General features: G+C 40.5%; 3 protein-coding genes across 5 annotated transcripts; 2 read left to right on the plus strand and 1 right to left on the minus strand.

The window, feature by feature from the left end:
• The first annotated feature begins 57 nt into the window (after window positions 1-57).
• mrpl14 (mitochondrial ribosomal protein L14) lies at window positions 58-1,802 on the plus strand. 2 transcript variants are annotated; one of them, XM_022743679.1, is made up of 3 exons: window positions 58-180; window positions 511-613; window positions 1,292-1,802. In XM_022743679.1, the coding sequence occupies exons 2-3, from the start codon at window positions 534-536 to the stop codon at window positions 1,656-1,658; spliced, it is 447 nt and encodes a 148-aa protein (XP_022599400.1). In that variant the 5' UTR covers window positions 58-180; window positions 511-533; the 3' UTR covers window positions 1,659-1,802. The 2 variants fall into 2 exon arrangements, with proteins under 2 accessions (XP_022599400.1, XP_022599398.1); XM_022743677.1 differs by lacking the exon at window positions 58-180 and adding an exon at window positions 243-304.
• A 201-nt stretch (window positions 1,803-2,003) lies between these two features.
• On the minus strand, window positions 2,004-10,849 carry LOC111220564 (calpain-1 catalytic subunit-like). 2 transcript variants are annotated; one of them, XM_022743676.1, is made up of 23 exons: window positions 10,766-10,849; window positions 9,474-9,491; window positions 8,260-8,506; window positions 7,626-7,695; window positions 7,404-7,522; window positions 7,172-7,305; window positions 6,892-7,060; window positions 6,664-6,747; window positions 6,485-6,570; window positions 6,316-6,390; window positions 5,616-5,776; window positions 5,263-5,432; window positions 5,119-5,130; window positions 4,713-4,924; window positions 4,586-4,625; window positions 4,404-4,469; window positions 4,109-4,166; window positions 3,866-3,930; window positions 3,651-3,719; window positions 3,478-3,556; window positions 3,261-3,374; window positions 3,077-3,135; window positions 2,004-2,994 (listed from the first exon to the last, which is right to left on the minus strand). In XM_022743676.1, exons 3-23 carry the CDS (start codon window positions 8,503-8,505, stop codon window positions 2,968-2,970), a joined length of 2,115 nt encoding a protein of 704 aa, XP_022599397.1. In that variant the 5' UTR covers window position 8,506; window positions 9,474-9,491; window positions 10,766-10,849; the 3' UTR covers window positions 2,004-2,967. The 2 variants fall into 2 exon arrangements, with proteins under 2 accessions (XP_022599397.1, XP_022599396.1); XM_022743675.1 differs by having other exon boundaries at window positions 6,664-7,060.
• Window positions 10,850-13,895: 3,046 nt separating this feature from the next.
• Window positions 13,896-20,423, plus strand: LOC111220639 (calpain-2 catalytic subunit-like). Its single transcript, XM_022743798.1, has 21 exons — window positions 13,896-14,172; window positions 14,834-14,903; window positions 15,107-15,225; window positions 15,568-15,701; window positions 15,807-15,975; window positions 16,086-16,169; window positions 16,247-16,332; window positions 16,424-16,498; window positions 16,659-16,819; window positions 16,909-17,078; window positions 17,190-17,201; window positions 17,377-17,588; window positions 17,776-17,812; window positions 18,492-18,557; window positions 18,654-18,711; window positions 18,809-18,873; window positions 19,076-19,144; window positions 19,229-19,307; window positions 19,823-19,939; window positions 20,056-20,114; window positions 20,200-20,423. The coding sequence occupies exons 1-21, from the start codon at window positions 13,936-13,938 to the stop codon at window positions 20,221-20,223; spliced, it is 2,103 nt and encodes a 700-aa protein (XP_022599519.1). The 5' UTR covers window positions 13,896-13,935; the 3' UTR covers window positions 20,224-20,423.
• The last annotated feature ends 189 nt before the right edge of the window (window positions 20,424-20,612 follow it).

Below are 20,612 nucleotides of genomic sequence, written 5' to 3' on the forward strand. Positions count from 1 at the left end.
TATAGCTTCTATACTCTCTATTTCTATGTAATCGCCCCAGCGCGTTTGTATGACGTATTACGAAGTACAAACAAGCTAACCGATTTTGTATTGTCTTTATAAGTATTCTTAATTGTACGAGCACAAATGGGTTGACAGTCAACAACAATTATCAAACTAATGCGGATCTTCCCATTTTCAGTAAGGAATATGTATTTCTGATAAGCTAATGAATATTGTGTTTATCAGCTAACTCGGCTAAAGACAGTCTGTCGCGTGTCGCTGACGCCACATCTTTGACATTGGCATGGAGCGTGATAGAAGGGTAATGCTAACAAGACAGACGTTTTAAACTTAAATTTCAGATTCATTTAATCTTGTATTTGAATTATTATTGGGTATAAAACAACAAACCAAAAATGATTCGGCTCTGTTGTCAGGAGTTGTGATTTTTTTTAGATGTTGCTAGCGATATACTTAGCAAACCCTTTAGCTTATTAGCAGCTAACTGTGTATACTTTCTCTCTCTAGTTGGCACAGTACTCGCTGTAGGTATGGCTCTCCCCCAGCTTTCAAGATCCCTTACTGGACTCCTCGTAAACGCATCGTCCATAATTCATCCGAGGACGTTTAGGTAAGATATTTTTTAGGTTTAGAGCCAAATATTGTGTAAGACTTTACAGTTAGCATGTTAAGTCGGTGTGGTCTGGGTAACTGTCAACTTGACATATTTTACTTAAGTTCTTAAAACAACTACAATAAGTTTAAACAATTCACTGGCACAGTGACATGCTTCAGCATGTCTGAGTGAATTATTAACTCCCTCTCTGATGTTAATGACAAATTTGCTGGATTACAGAATTTACTTAATTTTGCAATATCAATGGCTGAGAAATGCATGTTTTCACAGGGATGTAACACTTTGTTGTTACTGTATGATGTCAGTATAAGGTGTTGCTAGGGTTTGTATATTGGTATAACAATAGCAACTCTGACAGCTTCAAATTTTGTGGCCCCTTATTCCAGTGAAGCCAGCACGGATGCTGTCACAATTTCTTTGAGTTGTTTAAGCCTACAATGGTTATCAGAAAATAGATGGAAGTGAGTAATGCAACTTGTCCAGAGTAATGTGGTGAATTTTTGCTTTAAACTTTTCCCAACAGGAAAGTTAATTTCTTGCATGATTGCTGACTGAGTGTGATCTCTGAAGGAAAACTGAACTCATTAGCATGATCTGTGATATTTGGTAAAATGCAGTGCTGCAGGTGGTCCTGCAAGTTGAAGATGACCTTTGTACTTTTTGTCTTGCCAGTCTGTCCACTGTTGCTGCAGCTGTTCAAAAAATGACAAGAGTCCGTGTAGTGGACAACAGCAGTCTTGGAAATACCCCATATCACCGATCGCCAAGAGTGATCCATGTCTACACCAAGAATGGCGTAGGGAAAGTTGGTGACACAGTGTTGCTCGCCATCAAAGGACAGAAGAAGAAAGCGCTAATCGTTGGACAAAAAATGCCTGGAGAACGCATGAGTCCACGTTTTGATTCGAACAATGTTGTTCTGATCGAGGAAAATGGGAACCCTACAGGTACAAGGATTAAGGTTCCTATGCCCACACATCTACGGAAACTGGAGGGAGACTACTCTAAAGTGTTAGCAATTGCTAGTTCATTTGTTTGATAACTCCATCATTCAGCTGTGATTTTTTTTGAAATACACATACTCTGTATGTTTCACATCTGCTGGGGTGTATATGAACATTTTATGCTTGTTTATATTTGCTTTTTTCTTCAGTAAACTTTAAAAGAAGCATATATGTCCTTACAGTATCCTATCATTACTTAATATATGTAATAGACTCAAGTCTTTGTCAACATGTTTGACTTTTGCTGAGGCCTCTCTATGCTTACAATAAATATAACCTTTACTGTGAACTCAAAGGAGTTTCTGGTGCAGTCTGAGCAGCCAAATGTGGAGCAAATTCATGTAATCATGAACACTGAACAAACTGAGAACGCATAAACCATGAGGTAAATATTTATTGAAGGCACAACATACATTCACAACATGAAACACATGACTGGCACATTTTAATAGCCATTTATAACATAATGGTGCAATGTATAAGGCATTCAGTATCATGATCCCTGCAAATCTTACTTGAGTGGACTGTTGATAGTATTTGTCACTAATGTGAGGCAACTTCACTAACAGCTTCTTAAACTAAAGTCCGAGTGCAAAATAAAAACAATATAGGTCAGCTGCGTGACTTCAATTTCGATCAAAAATACTGTAATATATAAACAGGCTAAACTTCATTATCAAATGCCAAAAAATAAAAAAAAACAAAACAAAATCCCCATAACTCTGAAATCTGATTGGTCTGTACTGCCACCTGCAGGTGCAAGAATGAAACTACAAACCACATGATTTCCTGTTAAAAGACATCTCTGATCAAATCAGGGAAAAGTGGAAATACAAGTACAGAATGATTAAAAGAAACTATAAGACTTACCTTTTTAAAGCACTACAGTAACAGACTTAGAACCTCAATGAAATTTCATCTATTTTTTATCCTGCTTTGTGAAAAAGTCTTTAGTAAGATGCCAATATTAGATAAAGAGAACAGTTAGTAAATCTGTTGATATTCATACAGACAGCAAAACTAAAATGAGGAAATATAAAATCAACTGTTTACAATGCACATTACAGCTAGTGATTTTTGTCATGCACAGACTCATGCTGATTTTACAAAGAGGACAGATTGATGTGGCACATGGACTGCTTCATACTGTAGGTTTGCATAGTTTCTAAAACACGTCTCGGTTGGACTTTGGTTTATAGTTATACAGCTCTTTTGCTAGATTCGGTGCTGAGGTGGGATGTGTTAAAGGATCAGCAGGTTTCTAAGGCTGAGGGGTCTTCAGGGCTCCTGGTTGGTGGCAGTCTGTACCTTTGTTCTATACCCTCTTCCAGTAAAGACTCCTCTTCAACCACACATTGTCAGGTAAAGCCACTAGCGATGATAAAAAATTAAGTTAGACGAAGAGAAAAGAGTGACAAAATGGACTCAAGTCCTCTTTTTAAACAGGACTCACCTCTGTGAGATTCAGCTCAGCCTCTCCTGATGCCTCCTTGTCAAACTGCTGGAAAGACCCTGTTAAAAAAATTGAAGTGTTCGTAATTTGTTATTCGTGTCGTAATTTCAACTTTATTAATATTTAATATGGTGTAAATATATGGTGTATATATTTATAGTAACATCTCAGCAATGTTACTCACTAAACATGGCTTCAAGCTTGACCAAGCAGCAGATGAAGTTGTCAAAGTCAATCATCTCATTCTCTGCATACCGGGCTACCAGGATCTGGTTCAGTCTGTTATTCAGTTTAAAACCTACAAAGGAGCACAACAGAAATAAAAGAAAGGGCTGCAGTTCTCATCTGTGAGTGTGTGTGCTGGTATATGAATGTGGAAATGATACTCAAGAGTATTATACCTGCTGCCTCCACAGCAAGACGCATCTCATATGAGCTCATGGCCCCTGACTTGTCAAGGTCAAACTGTCTGAAAACGACCTGGGAGACAGCGACAGAAATGTAAAGAAATACACAGAGAGTCTAAGCGTGCATAATGTTCCTTGGACATTGTAAATATTTGAATCATTCTTACCAGCCAGTTTCGGATCTTGTTCCAGAGGATCTGAAACTCCACCAGCCCTAAACGGGCACTACCGTCTTTCTGGTAAAGACAGTGTCAAGGAATGAAACTAACCACAAACGATCACTAGCATGTTAAATGCATGCTTTTTTTTGTTCCAAATAGAAATATTGATAAAATTTCATAACATTTTTGATCAATTCATGCTTGATAAATCATTAGGATACGTCCATCAGGTTGACCATGGTCCGACATGATTCCATACTGAAGCCATCAGTCTTCAGATCTTTGTCTGAAAGGGCAAAAACACTCATCTGAAACAGTCTGATCTACAGTGACTCTGACAGAGAGGCAGTCCGGGAAATGAACGCTGCACACTCAGTGCAGTGGAATCTAATACAGTAATGGTAGATGTATTACTAATATGAAAGCCTTCCTGCATCTACGAATTGTCTAAAAATAAAACTCACGCCGGGCGACGACTCTGTTCAGAATGGTCCTGAGCTCGTGAATAGAAATCTCCATATCCTGGAAAACACAGTAGACAAGAGAAGAGAATTTGCATGTTTTCAGTTCAAGTAAGAGCAGATTTATCAACTTCATTTTATTTCATAACAAGGGGTTAAATCTTTTAAGCTATAGATATTATCTAAAAGACCACTAAAAATACCACAACACAATATTGCCACTATTATCACTCTATGAAAATAGTTTATGTAGTTTTCGCAAGAACAAATACAAACACAGATGTTTTTCAGAGCCAACCTCTCCTGCTAGCTGGGCGAACATGGATTTAAAGGAGTCATCAATATCGTCTTCAGTTATTTCCTCCTGTAGGAAAGCAAAACAAAAGCACCGATTCTTAAACGGGATCCTACTTATGTCATGATATTCATATTGTAGATTCTTTTTTCTTTCTGCGTTGTTCATGTGTCAATTATACGTACATCGTCCGCTAAATTGGCAGAGATTTCATCATCCAGTTCTCTGCAATGGACAAAAACAGTATGAGTTTTCCATTTCTACACCTAAACGCATAAAGTGACCTTAACATCACATAAGAAAGGCACATACTCTGTTTCTGATTGCTTCTCAGTGAAGACTCTGAGGACAAAGTCAGCCTCTTTCCCAGGCTCAAAGGTAGAGGGGACGATGAGGTACTCCCCAGGGGGCAGACGCAGACGCGTGCTCACCTCCCTCAGGTTAATGAAGGTCTCTGAGCGTGCGCACGATGAATGGTTCAAAAAGAAATTTTTCTTCAGGTGGACATTCTGGCAGCCTCTGTACTAAGGGCAGTAGGAAATAAAACATCTGTCAAGATGCATTTCCATGTTTCACTTTATATTACTGCCAACAGCATAACAGAGTTTTGATCAGCATTACTGTATGATATACAGCGTTTGTTGTAAATGGTTAAAATTGTGCCAAGACAGCAGTATGCTGCTCAAAACACAGCGGTTGTGTTTAATGCTCGGCTTACCTCTTCTGGGATCTGCAAAAAAGATAAAAGGAAAAAATGAACATGTATAAACTGAGGCAAAACTTTAAAAGTAATGTAGTAAACAGGTGAATAAACCAGGAGAAGATAGAGGAGACAATAACGATTTTTCATCACTGTTCTCACCTCATAGAGAGCAAAGCCAATGGTGTGCATGTCCTGACCGTGGTGCCGATATCTGCGGCGGTCCTTCTGCATGAGCGCTACTAAAAAACTGCAAGCCACCTCATCGTCCTCTGGATCATCATCTTCCTCCAGCAATGTGATCTTATACTGAGGGTTGATCCAAAACGTGTCTACACAGATGGTGCACACAGATTTGTGTTAGCCTGTTTCATAGTCGAAGTGACATTACAGGACCTGTTGGTTTTGCTGTTTGTGAGAAATGTCATCAATTGCTGTAGCGGTGAAATAATCCGTCAGTGTGTGCACTTATGCATGAAAGGCATTTTTCCTGTGACCAGAGAGTTGCGACTCACTGGGATGGTTCCTGCAGCCTCCAGCGGTGCTGCCTCTCCTCCACGTGCCATAAAACTTTATGGTGTTCCAGTGGCTGAGACCGTCATCGCTCAGAACATCAGGAGTCAAGTTGCAGATCTCTAGCCGAGAGAACTGCCTCGTGAACTCACTGAAGGACATCCTGGAGGGGTAAAATTAGTTTTGAGTCAAAATCCTGAGTGCAGCTTTTTTGAAGTGAAAATTTCCACAATGTGCTCAATTAATTGTGGTTAACAGTTCTCATGTCTGTCTGTTAACTATGAAACTGGGCAAGGAAGTGGTTACTTTAGCTTAGCACAAAAAATGGAATTAAGAGAAACAACTAACAACATGTTATGTCTCGTTTACTTAATCCATACAAAAACCAAATGAAAAAAAAACACAGGAAAAATACTGCTTCTGGCCAAGAAATAGTCCTGCACATAACCCCATGTAAAACCCCATTTTACATATATTTGTACTGATTAAGCAAACAAGATAACATGTTAATTAGTGAGCTTTAACCGTGCTGATGGGTGGATTTTGTTATCTATGGAAAGAACCAAACTAGCCGTTTCCCCTTGTTTTCAATCTGTGTGCTAAGCTAAGCTAAGCTAAGCTAACCATCTCCTGGCTAAAGCATAATATTTAGTGTGTAGACCCGAGAGTTGTACATTAAATTCCCATACTGGGACATCTTACCAAAACTCCCCGTCCTCCATCTTAAGATGCAAGTCCTCTCGTTCAGAAGGGTCGATCTCGTCCCATTCAGGTGCACTGCACATGACGAGACAAAGAGACAGGAATAAGTGCTGAGGAGGACATATAATACTCATACAGACCACAGAGGTTTATGCTCCGGTGCACTCACTTGTCACTCCAGGCACCAGTCCACTCCACCTGGCCCCAAGGGTTACGTACTCGGATAAGGCGTTCCATGTTGCCACGGAAATCAACCTACATGACAGCAGAGTGATGGGACACTTGGAACCATAGCTGTTAATTATAATGTTAACCTATTAAAGACTATAGAGTCATACACAGACAGACCTCCTTCAGCCCAGTGACAGAGTAGGCGTGGCCCTTCACAAGCTTCTTGAATGTTACAGCCTCCATGTCGAAGGCGCTGGTGATCTGTAAAAACATGACGTCTTCATCTGAGTAAGGATTGTCTGGCACAGAAATGAATAGACATGCTTTTAATCTAATTGGCTTTCTCAAGATGGTGCAACACCAATGTTCGTGTCTTGATGGTGCGCCAGTGTGTTTAGCACTCACATCGATCGAGCAGCCCAGCAGGGAGCCTCTCTCCAGAGCTTTGTAGATTATCCTGTACAGATTTCTGGGAGGCTTGCGCAGCTCGTACATCTCAGACACACCACCTGTGAAGTCCTCAAACCCTTCAGTGGTGCTTCCTCCGGACAGAGCCTCATAGGAGCCATTCAGCCTGATACCATGTTAAAGAAGCAGCAGTAGTTCAAAACATGATTTACAGCTTCCCAATAAATACACTCATACTGAATAATTCAGCATCTGGCCAGGCTCTTTCAATACCTACTTAGCGTAAGCTTTCTCCAGAAGTGCACTCCAGAATTCGTTGCCCTCAGCTGAATGGACGAACATGAGCTCTGTGTCTTTGACAGGCAATCTGTCATCAATGACAACATCCACCCACTCCCCAAACTGCCAGAACTGCAACATCGAGCAATAAAGGAGAACAAGAACTCCATCATCTGAATTGCTTGCTTTACTCTGGAAAAGGAAAGGGCAAAGACTAGAAAATGAAGTACCTGGAAGTGGAAGATACCAGCATAGTCGTCTTGGAAGGACTGCCCATGTGGGACGACCCGATGAAGAAGCCTCTCGTTCAGGGTGAGAGAGCCGATGGCTGCCAAGAGCCAGCAGTCACCTACAAATGAGAAGAAGCATTTAGGAAACTCCATCCAGTTATGTTTTCCTATTGTTTTTCCTTGACAATTTTAACATTAATGCTTTAACCAACAAGGACGCACCCAGCGCTCCCTGGCAGATGTCTGTTCTGGTGGCGCCATCCACAATGAACTGAGGGTCATCAGTCAGTTCCTATGGAAAAATTAAACGTGTGGATGAAGACAAAAATCGATCGAATACACAGAAGCTTGTCCAGTCAACACCATTTATGATCTACTTTAAGGGCGACACATTTCTTAAACAGCTGCTCTTCTTGCATCTACACGTCAACTTCCTGTTTTAATGACGCACTGTAAACAAATGTCACAGCAGGGAGTGGTCGGAGAATGCCACAGGATGCCAACAGCTGCAGACAGTGGTCTGAGAAGTTCTGTTCGTACTTGTCCCATTCTGTCTGAGTTTGCAGACAGGAAATAAGATAGTGTCATTGATATGTTGCTTACATATGATGCTCTGCTAAGTCCAAGTCATCAACAGCAACAAACTGCTGTTGTGAATGGTTACAAGAGGCCTTCCACAGAATAATGAGTGAGGTATTTCCAGGTATTTCCAGCTTCAGATCTGGAGTCTGTGTCTTAAAAATATCTATTTATCTGTAGATGTGTGTATATAAAGTATATGTAAAACTATATGTAAATGTAATTATTATATATAATTATTATACAAATAATTATTCCTCCTGCCAAGTTTTCTCACCGTGGGTCTCATCCACACCACATCTCTAGTTTTGGAGGAGTAGGGGGCGAGCTCCTTGAAGCCCAGGGATGGAGGCTCAGCTGGGAAACAGGGGTCTTCAAACAGGCAGCCCGACTCCACACACTCTTGTTTCAGAGCTTCGTAGTCCTGGTTGGAGAAGCGCACAGCCTGCTCCTTGGAGCCCATGCCTTCTGCCCGGAGCCTGTTGGCGTATATCGTAGCAGAGATCCCTCCGGCTGGATGCATGCTGGTGCAAGATAAAAATAATGCAGCTGGTGGGTATGCACGGTGCTGTCTATAAATAGCAGAAAGCTAATCAGTGGCATACTCTTGTCTTAGAGTTACAGCACACCAATCAGGTGTGTAGAGAAATAATGTTTATACAAGTGCTTGAGATGGATTTTTTTGTCCTGCTGATTGGATTGAATGTGCCTTCAATCAATTAGTCATGACTCCATGTTTATTCTACATTCTGTTGTTTGCCTAAAAGTAAAAACACTGAATACTTTGAAATTACAAGAACAAGCCAAGAATGTAGCCACTGAGGAAACTGAGGTCAGGTCCTTTATATTCTATTCACTCATTTACTGAAGGTGTAGGTTTAGCAACCTGAGGGGATTTTACATTCTACAATTAAAAACTTGGACATAATGAATATTTCATAAGGTCATTTGTTTTGTTTTTTTCAGACTTAATACGTTTGAATCTGAACACTTTGAGGTCAACAAAATAATAATAATAATGATAATAAAAAAAAAAAAGGTTTCAACATTTTTCCCCTGAATTTTGTTCCTGGCAGGTTGGAGAAGGTTTTCATTACCTTCATGAGCTCCTCCTTATCCTCTTAACTAAGAAGATTTGAGGATCTTATTTTTTGTTCTCTGGTTACATTTTTCTGAGAGTGGTAGGGGTTCGTTGGTGGGATTTGACCTCAGCATTTCCAAAGTCCTGGCAATGGCCCAACAAAAGACAAATCCACCCTCAATAATGGTGTGTGGATGTTAATGGTGAGTGGTGACGTATTAAATCAAATTAAATGTGCTGCTATGGAAACTTCAGATAGAAAACCACTATACAGAAAAGAATAATAATAGACAAACAGAAAGCATGTACAGAAGAAAAGCGATTATGGAGAAATGTGAGACTATAACAGCACAACACCACCTTAAACACAGCAAACCCAGGAACAACAAAACAAGTGAGAAATATGATACCTTGGCTGTATAGGTAGGCTGAGAGGGAGAATGAGACAAAAAAAGAGAGAGAAATGTCATTCACTGATGTTCTGGCAGTGGTAAAGATGAAGTGTTCTTTCAAATAATCCGGATAGCCCCGGGTTGATGAAGCTTTGCACAGCCATGCCAGAAAAAGCAGGCCTCGGTGGACATTAGTGTTTACAACTCAGTGGGGGTCATTTTTTCTTCCCTGAAAGCACTTGTGTTTCTCTGCTGGCAAAGTTCACAACTGTCAGTCGAATCTCCAGGGAGGACACAAGAGCTCTGTGAGGAAAGTAGGGGTTTAAAAGAACCAAATAAGTCAAGAAACTAACTGCAAGATTTAAAGTTGTCACTTGGCTATCCTTGTCTGACTCAGTGCTGGAAAATATGGGGCACGGGATTGTCTTTTATGCCGCTCTGCTCCACATGAGAGGAATCCTAATGAGCTGAGTTTAGCGAACAGTCCGGGCATTCAAAGTAGCAAGGAGAAACCTGGATGGAGCTACAGTGGTACAGTTAGAAATAAAGGGACATCAGATGTGTTGCTGTGCAAAACAGGTCATGCTTTTAACAGAAACAATTCTGCAGACAAGACATTGTTAATAGGGACGGCACCCCCCTCCCCTACCCTGAGGCCCCATATGCCTGTAGAGTCTGCAGGAATGTCCCTCTGCTCTGTAAAAGAGCTAGAGAGAGGCGACTGCTGGCTATTGACCAAAAGGATATCTCTCTTTCCCCCCCAATGGGCAGAGACAAGCTGATCCATGCAGTCCTGTGATGATGATGTCATCCATAGGACTTTAACCTCAACAATACTCCAAACCAACCAACTACCCTCTTAGTCAAAATACTGCACAGGGACCAACACTGGCATCTCCTCTAAAAATGCGTTAGCTACTTTATGAATTAATAGGCCTGATACCATCAAACAGGCACAGTATGTCAGATATGTAGTCTGCCCAGACTGCTTACAGCACCTGTTCAGCAGTAAAAGTAGGCCTGTGTTTCTATGCGCACTGGCCTGCGGGTAGACTCAAAGATTTCAGACAACAATACATCTTTATCAACGCGATCACACTCTGGATATCACAGGTGAATGAAATCTGTGCGTCTGAAGATGACAGTTGTAACTGCGTTGACTATTATTAGTGCCACAGGAGACAGTATATTAAAGCAGACATACCGCAAAGGAGGCCTACGCTGCAATATAAGCACGAGGCACCGTTAACCTTAAGCCGGTTTCATTAACACAGTCATTGTAATAAGATGAACAAGACGGCTGCACTCACCACCGCTTCAAACGCAAACTCGCAGCTCCTTCAAAACGAGTCTGATGGTGGTAATCGAGTAAATCTGGGTAAAAGGGGTGGGCAGTGGTTTGATAGCCAGGAGCGCAGGTCCAGCCCTCTCCACTACACACTCAAACACACACACACACACACACACACACACACACACACACACACACACACACAAACGCATATACACATTCACCACACACACATACTGCAGGAAACAGTACCCGCTACTGGAGGAGGGGCCACTGCTCACTCCCAGCACCACACACTTCCGCTAGAGGTGCTGATGATAGTGGGTGTAAAATTAAATACAAGCTAATACCGTAGGCTACATTGTATTTAGACCTAAATATATTTAATCGGCCAAAATACAGCACAGAAAACAAAAAATAAAGAATTTACTATGAGACAATGTATGATTAAAATCACAAATAAAAACCAAATATTTTTTAATAGTGTAGCATATAGTCATAGAAATATCATTCTATTCAATTCAACTCAACAAAGAAACAATAATACAAGAATAAGCAATGTTAATCATAAAGCTTAAAAACTATGTGGGATTGGCAGTAGATACATTAACAAACTAATATTATTTGCAAGATGTTATTGTAACAACATCTTTTATGTTATACCATGCTTTACTGTATGTATGCAATACATAGAGTGTATGCTGGATGTACAGTATCATATACAAACAGTTTATGTATGTATATGGGATATCAAATATGCTTTGGTCAAAAACAGAAAGATTCTATTAGAAAAAGTCAATTTAATTGCTATCCTATTCCCGTGTTATTTTATTATGCATATTTTTGTAATATAATGTAGAATGGAATTTTACTCAATTGAAGCAGCAACTACAGTGTTGACAGGTGAATATAAAGTATTATCACTATAAAAGTTAATCATTGCACATATGTAACTGTTACCTGAGTAAACTCCACCTCTCATCTATGTCAATCATATTGATAAACCCCGCAACCTGAAACAGTTGTGAGTCACCTGAGAGATAATGTGCAGTAAAAGGTTAAAGGTCACCAGCCACCACATCAATCAGACTGAAACCAATCTAATTTACAGATGCTATTGTCCCATATTAGGTTATAATGTAGCCAAGAGTTTATGTTGCTCCACAGGCTATATCAAGAAATGTATGCATATTTATCAGCGACAGAAAATGAAATTTATGCATGTAACTTGAATACTTCTCTGCGTCAATCAGGATTTAGCATTTAGCAAAATTTGAATCAGAACAAACAGTTGGTGGATTGTTAAGTCACTATCATCAAACCACACAGTCCTAATAAAGCAGATTTGAGAGTTTTTTTATGTTGATCTCTTAATAAACAAATATGTTTATGTTGCTTGTTTACTCATGAATTTTCAATGTTATAGAGAAATTCTTAAAAGTTTGCAGAGCAGGGTCCTCGGTGGACCTCCTTACCGAAAAGGTACATATTCTCCTATGTCCAATATCAGTCAATTTAACCAAAACTGCTCAGAGTAGGAACCAAATGTATAAGTTAAATTAATGTTGCATTCAATATTGCATTAGCTCTTACTTAATAATAATGGATGCTGTCTATTAGCTGTTTAGTAAAAGCAACAGTAAATGAATAATGAATCATTTGTAATGCCATGTAAGTCCAGTAATAATGTATTCTATCAATACTGGCATTTCATTATAGCCATGGTGAATCAGTTACTAAAATAAGGAGAGTCATTAACCATGATTGCACTTGGGATGGTTTAAATGACATTACAACTGTATGCTTTTATCCGTCCTTGTCTGAGTAGTTATCATGGCTGAACAACAACCAAGGAAATAAACAACAAAAGGGTTTCTTTTATGCTTAATCAAATCAGTAAATTAATTTTACTACCACTTCAACTTAGCACCACACACAGAGATCAGCGATCACATTGTACGGAAGTATACTTACTATAAAACTCTCCACAAGTCTTACGGCTAAGCCTGAAAAGCAGAGGGGTATGGTTAATATTGACACTCATTTGTCGTGTAATGTTCCCAAACAATACTGTGTACACACAGCATTGAGTGGTTTATGACCCACCCTTCTACCAGCTCGGCACTGAAGAATATACTTCAGAGGAAATCAGCTCTTCAAACAAGAAAAGTTCTGACAACTGTCACCACAGGATCTGTTTCTTTAATGTCAACACATGAACTGCCTACCAGATCAGACATCCTGCACCACCAGCACTGGTCTGCAGTTTAGTGACTCCTCTATATGTAGCTATAGGTCATTTAAACAGGGGTGGATTCACTACCATTCACTACCTTTTATGCATATCCTCATTCATCGTGAGTGTCTGTGGTACTTCTGAAGCTTCAGCATTACTCATCTTCATTTAAAACAAACATTGTTGTTTCAGTGCTTCTTCTGATTGAACCAGCTGATGAAACTGACTGAGAATTGTTTGACCAAGGATTAGCTTTGCTTTACTTTGCATAGAGGATGTAAGAACAGAATAAGGATACAAGATCACACTTTGGAGCATAATGTGTGTGCTCCAGAGCTGGCTGAGTGCAGACATCCTCCAGGCTTAGTGCTGCAATGTCATTAATATCCCACTCTTAGTCTTGCTCAATTTAACAATTGCTTCATTACATGCATTTAAGCTTCCCTTACTCAACTCTCAGCTGTGTGTACTGAATGTAATCCTTTACAAGACTTTGGAGAAAAAACACCTCTACTGTTTTTGTTATAGATTGTTACAGGAGGCCCAACACCTAAGTTTCATACGAATATAAATCCAACAAGTTGTTTGTTTCCTTTGCTTTTAAAGTGGAAGACAATAAATACAATACACTTCCCCGCACAAATACACACACCCAACATAACAAGTGAGGTAATGAAAATGGTCCTTCAATTTGCATTTAGGTGTGTCCCTGTTTGTATTTCAGCTGTGGCCACAACCATCTCATTGCAGATTTGCTTAGGGTTGCTGGTGTCTGCTCTGTTCACCTCACCTGTCCATTGGAGGCCCCTCCCTGTTTGTGATCCCGCCCTGTCTTCCCATCACCTGTGGCGGCTATAAATGAGGCCGAGACAAAGACAGGTCTGGATTGTGTTCAGCTGGTGGAGTGTCAGCTCACAAATCAAGTCGACATCCTGCACAACTGAGAGCTGAGGATGACTTCCACAGCAGCACGACTGGCCCGTCAAAAGGAGAAGGAACATGGCGTTGGCACCAACCAGCAGGCAGTGAAGTTCTCCCATCAAGATTATAAAACTTTGCGCCAGCAGTGTCTGGAGAGTGGACAACTGTTTGAGGACAACTGCTTTCCGGCTGAGAGGAAATCCCTGGGCTACAACGAGCTGGGACCATACTCATCCAAGACCAGGGACGTGGTCTGGAAGAGGCCAACGGTAGGAAGCCACTGAAAAGAGACACAAAGCAATGAAAACAAAAAAGTAACATAGTTTTTACTGTAATATTATCATCTCGTCAAAGCAAGAATTGTGGGAGAGGAGGTGAAGACAAGGAATTTAAAAAGAGGAGCTGTGACTAATTAATTTCTAACTGCAACTGGATGAGAGCACTTGAAAAATCAGAGTAGGTTCAATCAAAGTGATCAAAGAAGCTATGAGTGGTACACGGTGGTGTAAGCTTACTTACATGATCTGTGTGAGGATTAAACAAAGCTGATTTAAATGGAGATAAGTGCTCACAGATCCAGAACAAAAGGAAAATTATTTTTGGGCTCTTAATTTCTTGTTCTGGATCGTAGTGATACTCCTGTGTGTGTAAAATCTTTTCAGGGGTGTATTTTTTTTTATTTTAAAGACATGTCATCAAAATAAAAAAATCATAAAATGGTCCTTCCTATTCTTCTATCTCAGTAGTGTGATACTGGAAAATCCATTTGCAATGATCCTGTTTTTTTCTGATTCTTAGTCAAAAATAGTCATTTATAGGATTCAGCATCTACAGTGTTTCATCCAGGCATCTCTTCATACTTCCCATTATTAAAGGAAATATTTCTCAAAACTACCATCAAATGTTCAACTTGTTTGTGCTTCTTTATAGGAGCTCTGTTCCAACCCGAAGTTCATCGATGATGGAGCCACAAGGACGGACATTTGCCAGGGAGCTCTAGGTGAGTGGGCGGACAGAGGGTGGGTGGATGCTTTTTAGAAGGGGACCGCAAACATCTGTGGAATAAACCCTCCACCCATTCGCCATGATGATTGCAAAAGGAAGAGCTTTGTTGGCACATGCTGTTTACAGCACTATTGCACTGCGGTGAGCACCACATGCTGCTGCCCAATCTAAGAGCCTGTATCTGCTCTCACTGTGCAGGTGACTGCTGGCTTCTGGCTGCAATAGCCTCTCTGACTCTCGACCACAGGATCCTGGCTCGTGTGGTGCCTCCAGGACAGAGTTTCACCGAAGATTATGCCGGGATATTTCACTTCCAGGTCAGACAAAGACGCTGTTGAGTTGAGCTCATGTAGAGTTTTGTATCCAAAATCCAGCAAACTGTACCAAATACAACAAACAGTGTTACACTCTGTTTCATGACAAAATCGTTGTGACAATAGATTATAATCAGTGAAACAGTGTAGATCATTTGCATGCATTTGACTCCAATTTTAAAGCAGTTACCCCATGTCACCTGTGGCGTTATATGCAGAGAACAGAACAGATAATCCAGGGATCACATAGCTGCTAATGAGTTGTAAAACAGGACAGTTGAATGAACTTGGCAGTTTATGAAGTATTTGATGCCAAGTTGACTGATGGGAATATTTTCCTCTCAGTTCTGGCAGTTTGGTGAGTGGGTGGATGTGGTGATCGACGACCGTTTGCCCACCAGAAATGGAAAGCTGCTGTTTGTTCACTCAGCCGAGGGCTCTGAGTTTTGGAGTGCACTGCTGGAGAAAGCCTACGCTAAGTATGGATTATTCTTATTCTATCCTTTGTTTCATCAAAACGTTAATGCAGTGTGAATGTATAAATACAGCTGGTGATTCTTTTCACTTCCTTCTGTGTCTGACAGGGTGAATGGCTGCTATGAAGCTCTGGCAGGTGGAAACACTATTGAGGGTTTTGAGGATTTCACAGGAGGAATTGCAGAAATCTACATTTTAGACAAGGCTCCAGCAAACCTCTTCCAAATCATACGGAGAGCCCTGCGCCTGGGCTCACTGCTGGGCTGCTCCATTGATGTAAGTCAGCTTTTTCCTACTGATTTGCATACCAATCTGTGAACAAGCACGGCAACCATTATATAGGACTGATGGCATTAGACTGAAATATTTGTTGTCGGTGCTTTCAGATAACCAGTTCCTATGAGACAGAGGCAGTTACTGCTCTCAAACTTGTGAAAGGACATGCGTACTCAGTCACTGGTGCAGAAGAGGTACAATTTAACTTTTATTGTCTTATTTTTTTAACTGCAATGCGAGTTACCTTGCCAACTCTTGCTTTCTCCTTCAGGTTCATTACCAAGGCCGGCTGGTTCAGCTGGTCCGCATCAGGAACCCATGGGGTCAGGTGGAGTGGAAGGGGCCTTGGAGTGACGGGTAAGTAATTATGTTCTATATCCATTAACCATCAGCTACCACTGGTTCATTTCAAGATTTTCCTAAAAGCATGATTGTTTATCTAAATTAGATCCAGTGAATGGACACACATCAGTGAAGAAGAGAAAGTAAACCTGAACCATGTGGCTGAAGATGGAGAGTTCTGGTAAATCTACTGTCCTTAACCGTTCAGTTACATCATATATTTTGCTGATACTAGAATATGGATTAATAATCACAATCTCTTAAATCACCACAGCAACTAGAAGTTCATGTGTGAGCAATAACATTACTTTCTTTGAGGAGAACTGTGTTTCTCTTCTCAGGATGTCTTACTCAGACTTCATCAGGCAGTTCTCCAGTCTGGAGATCTGCAACTTGACCCCAGACTCACTCAAGAGCGATAATGTGGGCCACTGGAACCATTACCAGTTTGAAGGGATGTGGAGGATCGGCTCCACTGCTGGTGGCTGCCGCAATCATACCGGTAAGAGAGAAACCATACGTATTGTATGTCTGAGCAAGGAGTTCTTTTACTTCATTTAAATGTTGACACTTTTTTAAAATGTGTTTCAGCCACATTCTCATCCAACCCACAGTTTGTGGTGTGTCTGGAGGATGTGGATGATGATCCTCTGGATGGGGAGGATGGATGCACATTTCTGGTGGGGCTGATGCAGAAGAATGGACGACAGCAGAAGAGGCTCGACCGTGGGCTTGAGACCATTGGCTTTGCCATTTATAAGGTTTCTCAGAATAATTTGATATTTCATATGAAATCAGTACCTAGTCTGTATTTTGACTTTTTTGAATAACTGACTGACGTTCTAAAAAAACTGTCTGTTTCCTTTTTACAGGTCCCAGATGAGGTCTGTATTTTAACTGGTACACTGCTCCAGTAATGATCCCTTTCTAAAAAATTACATTTTAAATGCAAAATAGACATTACAAGATGTCATTAAGAGGATCACTTGATTGTACTGTGAATTTCTGGGCTGCTGTCTGACATTCTTGTAATAAAAGTCTCCTCCTGCTAATCTTCAGTACAAAGGCCGCAGCAATGTTCATCTCGGACCTGATGTCCTGCTGCGACAGAGAGCTGTGGCCATGAGCAGCAACTTTATCAACACACGTGAAGTGTGTGACCGCTTCAAACTTCCTCCAGGGGAATACGCCATCGTTCCCTCAACCTTCCACCCTCACAAGAACGCCAGCTTCGTTCTCAGGGTGTTCTCAGAGAAACAGGCTGCAACCAGGTATCTGTGTTCCAGTACTAAGCAGACTGACTGATGTTTGCAGGGTAATGTAGACATCAGAGCTTTAGCTCATACAGCCATCTAGTGGACAAAGCTCAGTATAGTCTCAAATTGACAGTCACGGCTACTTGTTATATCCTGGCATATCAACAGAAAGTACTCAAGCTGTGCATTTCTATTTTTTTAGTCTGCTGGAGGAGGACATTGATGCTAAAATAGAAGAGGTAAGAAAATCAACAGAACGATAAACTGCTCTTTCTTGCATTAAAGGTCCCACATTTTATAAATTGAGATTTCCATGTCTTGTTTGATTATAAAGCAGGTCTAGGTTCTATATTTATACTGTGAAAGTATCAAAGCGCTCAGTCCACAGAGAAATGCACACAGCCTGTATTCAGAAAGTGATGAGCTGTCAGGACTTCTGTAACTTTGTGATGTGACAACAAAACAGTCACCACCCTCAGACATGGCCCAAGTCCCGCCCACCTGGACCCACCATCCAACCTTGCAGGATTTGGTTTTTCTGAATGTTTTCATTGAAATCTGCAATATTTTTATTGGATCACTTAGAAAACAGTCAGCCTATCAGAGGAGAGACTCAGAGCCTCCTCTCTTCTGATTGGCTCACCGACCTGTTGTTACTAGAGCTTCAGAGAGAAGCCTGAGAGAGGAGATGTAAAACTACACTGAGATGGTTTTTGGTTCTTAAAACAATAAATATATCTTCTTATGGATCAACACTTCAAATGAAAGTGTAAAATATGGGACCTTTGACGTGAAAATGCTTTATATACTATGTTATATTTAATGTACACAAATATTTCAAAATGCCTGAAAATTGAGGAGCAAGTGATTTTATTTGACAATAATGACACAGACTTGTTGTGTGTCTTTCTCTCACAGGAAGAGATATCTGAGAGTGATGTGGATCCTCATTTCAAGCATCTCTTCAAGCAGATTGCTGGCAATGTAGGTAAAACGACATGAGAACAGACAGTAAATGAAATGCATACACAGCTCCAAACCTGGATTACAAATTAAAATTCACATTCTAATATCAAACAGGACATGGAGGTCTCTGCCTTTGAGCTGGTTAAAATTTTGAACAACGTCGTCTCTCACCGTGAGTACTTCAGGAAAGAAAAGTTTGGTTCATTTAGACACGTCATTTTCATTGACTTAAGTCTTGGTGCTGGTTATGTTTTGTCTCTTTCTTGCAGGGTCTGATATCAAGACAGATGGATTCAGCCTTGAGACAGGTCGGCTGATTGTCAGCTTGCTGGATGTATCCTCTTTAAATATGAAAAATGAAAGATACACTCATTTTGTTATGGCGAGAAATATCGCCTCTAATCTGCAAATGTCCTCCCACTGTGACATCATCTTGGTCTGAGTGCACTATAGCCTTGAGGACTAATGAATGACTAATACACGACTAATCAAAGACTTTATATGGTAAGCTTTTTATAAACCTGAACATTCCCCAGAAAGATGAAAGCAACATGTTGGGACTGATGGAGTTCCACCTGCTTTGGAGCAAAATCCAGAAATATCTGGTAAATTGTGATTAATATGGTTTGAAATGAATTATAGTCACGTTGGATCTGTTCACACAACTCATGGCTGCCTGGATGATGTAGGAGATCTTCAAGAATCACGACACAGACAACTCTGGCACCATGAGCTCCCACGAGATGAGAGGCGCTGCCAACGAAGCAGGTACCAAACATCATCAAAGGAGTAATCTCATACAATAAAATCTGACCAATTTTTTTCCCCCATTTTGTCATTTAGATTGTTTAAAAGACAAACTATCATCCTCTGCTGCATTTCACCTTTTGGCAAAGTTTGGTAACGGTTATATGGCTTGAGATTCAGGGATAATATTTAGTTTAGAAAAGTAGCTATGTAGAAATATTGCAGTCAGACTCTACAGTTGGCTGTGCTGTTCACCAGACTCATATTGGACATGTGGGGCCTGTTACTAGCAGACTGGATAAGCCAGTTAGAGGACTCCCTCCCTACACATAGATGTCATTCATCTACACAAAGCAAGCATGGGCGAGGCTGTGCAACAAAGCTCTTTCATTGTCACACAGATGATATCTTACACCCTTTTTACAAACTAAAACTTCCCCAGGATCAGAAATAACAAAACCTATGAAAGTGGCACAAACAAACAAACAAACAAACAAACAAACAAGCGGTAGATGATGCTGTTTTTTCTTCCACAGGTTTCCATGTCAACACCGTTGTGTTGCAGGCCATTGTCGGTCGCTACGCTGATGCTCAGTATGCCATAGACTTTGACAGCTTTGTGGGCTGCCTCATTAAACTGGAAATGCTCTTCAGTAAGTGTCAGCAAATACACCAACACCACTTCAACACATTGTGTCTCATATTAATCTGTATCAAAGAGCTGTGGCGTGTTTACATTACCAATATTTTCTTTCTCTCCCTCAACCAGAAATGTTTAAGGCTCTGGAAAAAGCTGACTCGAGGAAGATTGAGCTGGACATGCAACAGGTGTGTGAGAGGATAACAAAAGCTGCCGGTTTGTTGGCACTCCTAGTTTAGACATCTTACTGTGTGATTGTGTTTATTTTTACAGTGGCTGTGCCTGGCGATCTACTAGCTCTGCAGACAACACAAGCAAGGACTTCAGCAGGAAGACAAAGTTCAGCTATCAATCCATTACAACTCACATTTAATTTTAGAGATTAGGTAAACCCAATGAGCGAGTCATTTCACATATACTCTGCATCTTCCAAATGCTTAAAATGACATTTGCTAAACATGTACATGGGGAAACTTATGTCAAGTGAAAATGTCAAGAAAAATAAAGAAACTAAGAAACTATGGCCTCTGGATTATTATTCTTATTTATAAAATCTTGCACAGTTCACACAAATTAAATGGTTAAAATAAAGAATAATCTGAAATATGAAATATTCCTATGAAGTCATGCTTCACTGTCCCTTCACTGTTTTCTAAATGTTGGTAAGAAATTATTCATGCAGTAAC

This window comes from Seriola dumerili, unplaced genomic scaffold, assembly GCF_002260705.1.
Source record: "Seriola dumerili isolate Sdu_G_001 unplaced genomic scaffold, Sdu_1.0 BDQW01000073.1, whole genome shotgun sequence".
Lineage (NCBI taxonomy): Eukaryota > Metazoa > Chordata > Actinopteri > Carangiformes > Carangidae > Seriola > Seriola dumerili.